This window comes from Rhinopithecus bieti, unplaced genomic scaffold (genome assembly GCF_001698545.2).
Source record: "Rhinopithecus bieti isolate Rb0 unplaced genomic scaffold, ASM169854v2 scaffold_75975, whole genome shotgun sequence".
Lineage (NCBI taxonomy): Eukaryota > Metazoa > Chordata > Mammalia > Primates > Cercopithecidae > Rhinopithecus > Rhinopithecus bieti.
In genome coordinates this window covers 438,066-445,965 of record NW_016828707.1, presented here as the reverse complement: position 1 = coordinate 445,965, position 7,900 = coordinate 438,066, and the positions used below count along the sequence as shown (strand labels likewise).

Below are 7,900 nucleotides of genomic sequence, written 5' to 3'. Positions count from 1 at the left end.
GCATGTTTATAGCTTCACAGTTCACAACTGCAAAATCGTGGATGCCCATCAGTGGAGGGGATAAAGAAACTGTGGTGTGCATATATATATTTGTGTGTGCGTGTGTATATATGTGTGTATATATGTATATATATATGTGTGTGTGTGTGTGTGTGTGTGTGTGTGTGTATATATATATATATATATATATGTGATGGAATACTACTCAGCCATAAAAAGGAATGAATTAATGGTATTTGCAGTGACCTGGATGAGAATGGAGACTATTATTCTAAGTGAAGTAACTCAGGAATGGAAAACCAAACACTGTATGTTCTCACTGATACGTGAGAGCTAGACTATGAGGACACAAAGGCATAAGAATAATACAATGGACTTTGGGGACTTCAGAGGAAGGGTCGGGGGGGTTGAGGGATAAAAGACTAGGTGGATGCAGAACCAGAGACACCTGAGTCTGAGTGAAAGCAGGAGAAAGTTGCATCATGCTTAGAGCAGGAGTTTTCAAGAGAAGTGTGAAGAAAACACAACCCTGACACCCACCTTGGACAGATACAGCAGGACACGTGTTTCTCATTGTGAAGAGATTCTTTATTTGATTTTCATCACCTTTCAATGAAAGAGTGGGTCCTGTCAGTACTACATAAAAAACTTGCAAATATATCTTAAGAGCATTAATTTCTTCTTAAATGAAAGAAAGTGAAGAAAGTTAGTGTTAGAAAAACGTATAAGAGAAGCTTGGTTAAATGTAAGCAGGTTTCTATCAAGAAAGAATAAAAGTACCATTACTCCATTAAACCAGTAATAAAAACATACTATTTTGTGTGTTCTCAAGATAGTTGCTCATAAAAGAGAGGCTTGTTAGTCCTTTTCTTCTTTTTAGTGCCCAAATCAACACACTGCGTATCTAACCATTCTGGCAAGACATGAGTCAAGGGAATGAGAAGCATGGTTGCTAACTCTATGCTCAAAGGAGGTTTCTGGGTAGGAATACCAGCCCTGTTTTCCAGAAGGTAGAGAGACACAAAACACTTTCAGATACAACTAACACAAGACCTGTGGGGGTCATGGCTCTGGCCCATTAAGTCTGAGTAGTTGACATAACTTCAGTTCTCTTGGGTTCTTTCTCCGGTCTGGGCTGCCTTAACGCTGATGATCTGGCAGGACCGTAGTCACTGGAATTGGGTATTCCAAGGCATTGCAGTCATCCAACAGGAAGACCAAGTCCTGAAAAAGATGTGCAATGAGCAGAAAAGTTACTGAAGGTGGCCACGGAGTCCATATGCAACTGTAGGGCTCTTGGTTATCCTCAAAGGCCGTTCAGTTGTTCCCCTTTGTGTGAAAACTTCCCATCCCTTACTCTCCCCAAAAAGAGTCAGTCACTTCTTGCTTCACATTCCAATAGAATTTCATGTTTTTTAAAATAATTATCACTTATGGAATTCACACATACATTGGTTGACCAGATGGATAGATGAATGGGTGAGGGAGGGAATAAATGAATGAACCTTAGTTGCTGAGCAGCACCCTGGGCCAGGAATTGGAATGACCATGAAGATCAGCTCCCACCTCCCCTCACTTCAGTCAATACCACTACTCATCACACTGTTATCATAATTGTATCAGCTTCCTATCTTCCCCCACAAACCAAAAGGATCAGGGAGGAGGAGAAAACTGGGTGTGGGCATGGGGGAAAATTCATAACACATCTTTCATATAGGATCAAGAAATTATAACTTAATAGCTAATTACTACAGTTTCCAGAGGAGCTTACTCTGGGCTAAGCATGGTGCTAGGAATTCCATATTTAGTCACCCTACTAGGCTTCTTAGGATCAAGGGAGTTACTGCAGTACCCACACAAGGTAAGGGTGTAGTTATTATCCATCTCATGAGATGGCACTACTGTGTACTCAGTTCAGGACTGAGGAAACTGTGCCTCAGAGGAGTGAAGGGACACTGCTGTGATTTGAATGTGGTCCCAAAAGTTTATGTGTTGGAAACTTAAACCCTCTGCCTTTGTACATGAACTAATGTAGGCTTTGACTTAATGACTGGATTAATGAGGGCTCTGCTCTTATGAATGGATAAATGTCACTACCTTGAGAGAGGGTTGCTTATTGCAAGGGTGGCTTTGTTAAAAAAGTGAACTCTCTCTGGCTCTTACCCTCTTGCTGTGTGATGACGTCTGCCATGGTATCATGCAGCAAGAAGGCCCTCACCAGATGCCAGCACCATGCTCTTAGACTCCACACCAGCCTCCACCATAAGCTAAACAAACTTCTTTTTTAAAAAATAAAGTACCCAATCTGTGGTGTTATGTTATAGCAGCAGACACAGACTAAGACAGGCACTCCCACTTGGGAAGCAGGGAGATACAGACTCAAGTTCAGGGCTCCCTGATGCTGAAGTCTGTGCCCTGCAATCACATGCCTCTACTTTTCACATTTCAACTATTGCTGATTTTCTGTCCTTTTCCCCTCTCCTACCAGAATCCTCTTATCAGAGCACACCTGAACCCCCTCCTGCAGAGTCTCTTCTAACCTGCCTCACTTGGGTCCTGGCAGAGTCTATCCATGTGGCTAGGGTCTGGTCCTGGGGTATAACCCCTGCATCAGTGTGCAGCTCGTGGAGACAAAGGGCCTTGTCCTGAACCCCATCAACAACGCAACCACGGTTGTGAAAGGGCTTTGTGAACTGAAAGCATCTGCGAAACATCTCTGCTCCTCTTCCTTGTCCCTGTCTCCTCCCAACCCTTCTCTTTGAAAAGCTCTTTGATAGCAAGTAGAAAATGGATTTTCAATGGCATCCACTTACCCTCCTGCAGAATGAGTTCATGATGGTGTACAGCTTCCGCGCTTTGTCCTTCAAGGAATCCACCTGGGCCACTTTCCAACACTGGGGCGAGGCCACAAAGTCCCGCAGCTTGTCCAGCACACAGTAATTCTGGGAATGGGCAATGGGGAGGGGGCTTGTGGGAGAAGTCAGTAGCGAGAGGGACGGGGCTGAGCTGCGTAAGATCTCTCCCTGACTCTGTGCCACACAGCCAGCAGCAGAGATTCAGACCTGAATCCCTCAGCCCCAGACTTCCCTCCCCCAGGGAGAGCCCTCTTACGTGTATGTCCAGGTACAGCCTGGGCAGGTATCTCACACACGGCTCCTGTGGAAAGGGATAGGGGTTTCTGGGATGCCCACAGGGGCACACCTGGTCACAAAAGTCTCGCTGGTGGCCCTCTCAACAGCCAGACCAGCCCAAATCCTTGGAGTCCTCCCTCATGCTACGACATGCATGGTACTTTCTTGTGCCATATGTCACTCCTCCAGAAATGGGCAACTGCGCTTCCAGAATTAGACTTTTAGAATACAACCTTTATAGCATTTGCTATGAATTAGGGAGATGTTTTGTATGCATACCCATTCAGAAATATACATACACGTATATACATAAAAGCAGTCCCATAACTATAATATAGAAATAGTAATATAATACAGGAATACAAGTATATATACACAGTATATATGTACATCTATAAAACAGTTCTATAACTAGTTGCATAACAGTTGTATAACTGCATGTAATTATAGACATTACATATACTTACATAAGATATATGTAATTATACATATAAGTTATGTAGGCATTCTATAGCTAATATATTGTTGTATATAGTGTATAATATAGTAATATCAAAGTGCATATATATGCATACTTTTATATTTCTATATTGGGGTTCCATTTTTGTGCAGGGCTGAAGGGCAAAAGCCCTCGTGCTCTGCCCTCTCAGTAATCTCCTTGTGACCATGGGCAAGTGCCTTCCTTCAGTTCTCAGTTGTGAAATTAGAAAGTTAGAATGCATAATCTTTCCACTTTCTTCCCGCTCCGCAGTTCAGAGCCTCTGAATTTTTTAAACCTTTTAAAATCAGATTCCTTTAAAAGATAATTGCTGTCTATATTCGATAACAAGAAACTTGTGGGTAAATTGTGGTGAAACTATACAACAAAATGTTAAAACAAAAATTAACTTATTTGATAGTGTCATTAAAAAGTAAGTTGCAAAACTGCTTGTGCTGTTTGACCCAAATTTTGTTTACACACACACACACAACACACACGTATTTGAATACCTATATGTAGACAGAAAGCTGAAATATGATCCTCCAGAACGCTACAGCAGCAGCTACCTCTAGCTGGTAGAATTACAAGCAAGATTTATTTTCTTCTTTGTACTTTGTACGTTTTCCAACTGTTCTACAAAGTACAATACTTTTACAATTAGGAAAAAAAATACATGTTATTTAACTTTTAAAAAGAAAATACCAAGAAGGTGTTAGCTAGGGTACTGTAAATCCCAACATCTGAGAAACATTATGTTTTGTTTGAAGCATTTGCAAGTGATTAAAAGACACTTTTAAACTTTACCAAAGCTTTTAATGAAGTTTAATGCATTTTGTTTCGATGCAGAAGCAGGCAGAGGCCTGGGTTCTAGTCCCCAACAGCCCTTCTGGGACTTCCCCTCTCTGAGTCCCCAGGTCTCCCTCTGATGATCGTGATCACATCAGCTGGCATCTGTTGAGTACTTGTTGCTGTAGGCTTGGCTCTGTGACTCGTGCCTATGTTCACACCTGCCTTTGATTGTCAAAGGCACTCTAAAGGGAGGGGTGCTACTGTCATCCCATTTTACAGACAAGAAAACTGAGAGGCAGAGGCTGAGGAATTTGCCCGGGTCCCTCAGCAGATGAGGGGTGGAGGCCAGTTCTGTGCTACCTCTTCGGGCACACTCCTCAGCAGGCTAACAAAAGGAATACACAAGCTTCATTCCTCCGTCCTCCTTTACTCTGATGTTCCAGACTCTACGGGGAGCTGTTTTTCTCCCCCTCCTCCCACTCCTGTTTTTTCTTTTTTTACATTTTACAACAGATCCTTTGATATTTGCTAGTAAGTTACAAAAATTGTGATGTCTTTACTTTTTCTCGTGTTTTGAAGAAAGCAAACCATTGCTATCATATTTAATAGGAGATGAATAAAACACAAACACTCTTGAGATTTACATTTACTAGAAAAGAAAAATATCCTTCTCTCTCTCTCTCTCTCTTTTTTTTTTTTTTCGTCTAAAGGCAAGGGTTTAAGAACTGAATGGGCCATGCACCCCTGTCCTGGGCGCGCGGGGGACTCACCGAGGGCTCCGAGCCCTGCAGGAGCTGGAAGTCGCGGGTGATCTCCTGGCTCAGGGCCCGCATGCGGGAGTAGCAGGTCGGGGGAGCGGGCCGCGCGGAGGGGACTCCCGCCAGGAGCAGCAGCAGCACGGGCAGAGGCCCAGGCGTCCTCATGGTGCCAGGCGCTAGTGCAGCCTCGCCGCCCGCCCCTTTATGCAGGCTGGGGGTGGTCCAGGGCGGCTCCACGCCTCCACTTCCTGTGGGGCCAGCGCAGGCTGCCGTCCATCCAGGGTGGGAGAGAGGAAGCCAGCACGCCCATCGGGCAGGGCCGGGACAGGAACCCTCTCAGACACGAAAGCTCCAGGTTAAGAGGAGGGGCTGCCTGGAGGAGGGGGTGACAAAGGGTGGCTTTGCCTCCCCCGCACTTTCCGCAAGAAATTTCTCTCTCCACAGGGACTTTTCCTGAAATGGCAGGAACAGCAGATGGAGAGGGTTGGGGGATACGAGGACAGAGATGGAAGGAGGGGAGGGCGGGGGGAGAGGAGTGGGCACCAGGCCTGGGTTTGAATGGCACCGTTTGTCAAAATGGATATAGTGCCAGGAAGGAAAGGGACTAGAGGGGAAGACTGGGCATCACTCCCTCCAGGCAGCCCGCAGTGGAGCAGGGATGCAGGGCTGAGGTCAGGCCACCGGTGTTGGAGTCCATCAATCACTAACCAAGTAGGTGAGCCTTGGGCCAGGCCCCCCTCCTCCGACCCCGCCAGCCTCTGAGAAGCCATGTGTGTGACTCTTGGTCTGAAGGACAGTCTCACTCAGCAGCTGTATGTGTGGGAGTGTGAGTATCCCCACCCTCTTCCACCTCAAGGTCCTAGCACAGGCCCCGATGGAGAGCAGTGCCTCAGGAAGGGTTAGTTTTCAAGAAGTGCGTCTCCCTTAGGGCTGCCCTCCCAAGACAGTGGCAGGTAAAGGTCTAGCCTCTCCACTGAGACGCCCTGGGTGCAAAGCAGGGTCACTCCCTTCTGGCTTTGACCTTGGGCAGATTTCTTCAGTGTTTCCTCCATCTCCTTATTTGTGAGATGAGGATGGTAAGAATGGCTCACTCAAAAGGCCATAGTGAGGAATCAGCGGGAGACGGCATGACTGAGCAAGCCTCATGCCAGGCTCATTGTGTGTTTCCAAGTGATCGGAGCTACTAGCATTGTCTCCGTTAAATCCAGCAAGTGTCTCTGTGAGGTAGGTGTCACAGAAAAGAGTCCCATTTTCCAGGTGGGCAGACTGAGGCTCAAAGAGTTCCAGCAACTTGGTGGAGGTCACAAAGCTGGAGGCATATGAGTTGGGATCAGACTTCACGCTCTGTCCTCCTGCCATTCTTCCACCCCACAGCGCAGAATGGGTGAGAAGCAGGACTCTGGCAGGCAGAGATGAGTTGGGGTCCTCGGGCTGCCCAAGATCAGGTAACAAGCAAGAAGGAACTGTCAAAAGGGAGAAGAAGATTCTTGCTTAACACTGAATGTGACTTACATACCAGCAGCCACCAGGCCAGCCGCCATCGGGAATGCCATGAGCCTCACAGCCAATGAAGTGAATAGGGTTAGTCCCATTTCCCAGGTGAGGAAACTGAGGGCCTCAGGGGATATGAAGCTGGGAAGAGTAGTGGAGCCCTGGAGCTATGTCTGGACCTTCCTGTCCCTAAAGCTTCCTCCAACAAGGGAGGAAAGGGGAGTGTCCTGGGCAAGCTGCACATTCCCAGAACAAAACAACCAAAGACGCAGCCTACAGAGATGGGTGAACCAGAGCATGGCATCCTGGACACAGGGCTGGACTGAGGATCAACCACAGGGATGAAGCCCGGCTCCAGCTTGTCCCCACTGTATTTGCCAGGAGAAATCCTTTCTCGACCTGGCCTCCATTCCCTGTCCGTAAACAGGATAGCATCACCCTGGGTGATGTCTGAAGTTCCTTCCAGTCCCAATGTTTTATTTATCTAGTTTCTGGTGGTAAAAGCCCTGGGCAGGGACTGTAAGCTGTGCCTTCCTGTTTTGTAGGTGAGAATGTGTTCTGCAAACACCTTTAGCAAGATGACACAGGGATTGCGGCTCTCAGGGCAGAACTGTGTGTGCTTGGAGGTGGCAAGTGTAGGCACAGATATGTTTTCTTCTGGGTGAAAGAGTCTCCACACTCCGTCTATGGTAGTGCCTGGGGCATAGGCCTCCCTGGCAGACTAGCTGGCCCCAGCTGGGCACTCTGGGTCTGCCTTAAAATGCTCCAGGGCTTCTGGATGTGCTCATGGAATGGGCTTAAATTCAGAGCAAGGAAGAAAAACAAGCCCATGGACCAAATAAGTCCATTTGATCAAGGAGACATTGCTGTGCTGGAAAACAGGAGTCGTCTGTGAGTCCGAAGTTGGGATAAATGTGCTGCTGGGAGATTTGACCTTGTTCCACCCGCAATACCATGTGCAGTTATTCATGGGACTTCTTGGGTAAATCAGCTGAGTTTAGAGCTGCAAGGAGGCTTATAGGCCTTCCCGTTGAGCATGAGAATGAATGAGTGACTGACTGTAGCCATCTGCTGTCACTGGTACCAACTGAGACACGGTGGATGCTGGGCCTCTGAAGAGTCACAATCAGTGGGGAGACAAGGAATGAGGCTGCTGTGCACTGGGCCAGGTGCAAGAAAACCGCCACCTCTCACTTTGCCAAGCCGGGAGTGGGGTGAACAGGCATCACCCCAGAGGAGAGGGTGCCTCG

At 47.0% G+C, this 7,900-nt stretch overlaps 1 protein-coding gene across 1 annotated transcript; it reads right to left on the bottom strand.

The window, feature by feature from the left end:
• Positions 1-566: 566 nt before the first annotated feature.
• On the bottom strand, positions 567-5,353 carry CYTL1 (cytokine like 1). The gene is made up of 4 exons (XM_017864574.1): positions 5,172-5,353; positions 3,112-3,156; positions 2,814-2,942; positions 567-1,224 (listed from the first exon to the last, which is right to left on the bottom strand). The coding sequence occupies exons 1-4, from the start codon at positions 5,322-5,324 to the stop codon at positions 1,141-1,143; spliced, it is 411 nt and encodes a 136-aa protein (XP_017720063.1). The 5' UTR covers positions 5,325-5,353; the 3' UTR covers positions 567-1,140.
• Between the last annotated feature and the right edge of the window lie 2,547 nt (positions 5,354-7,900).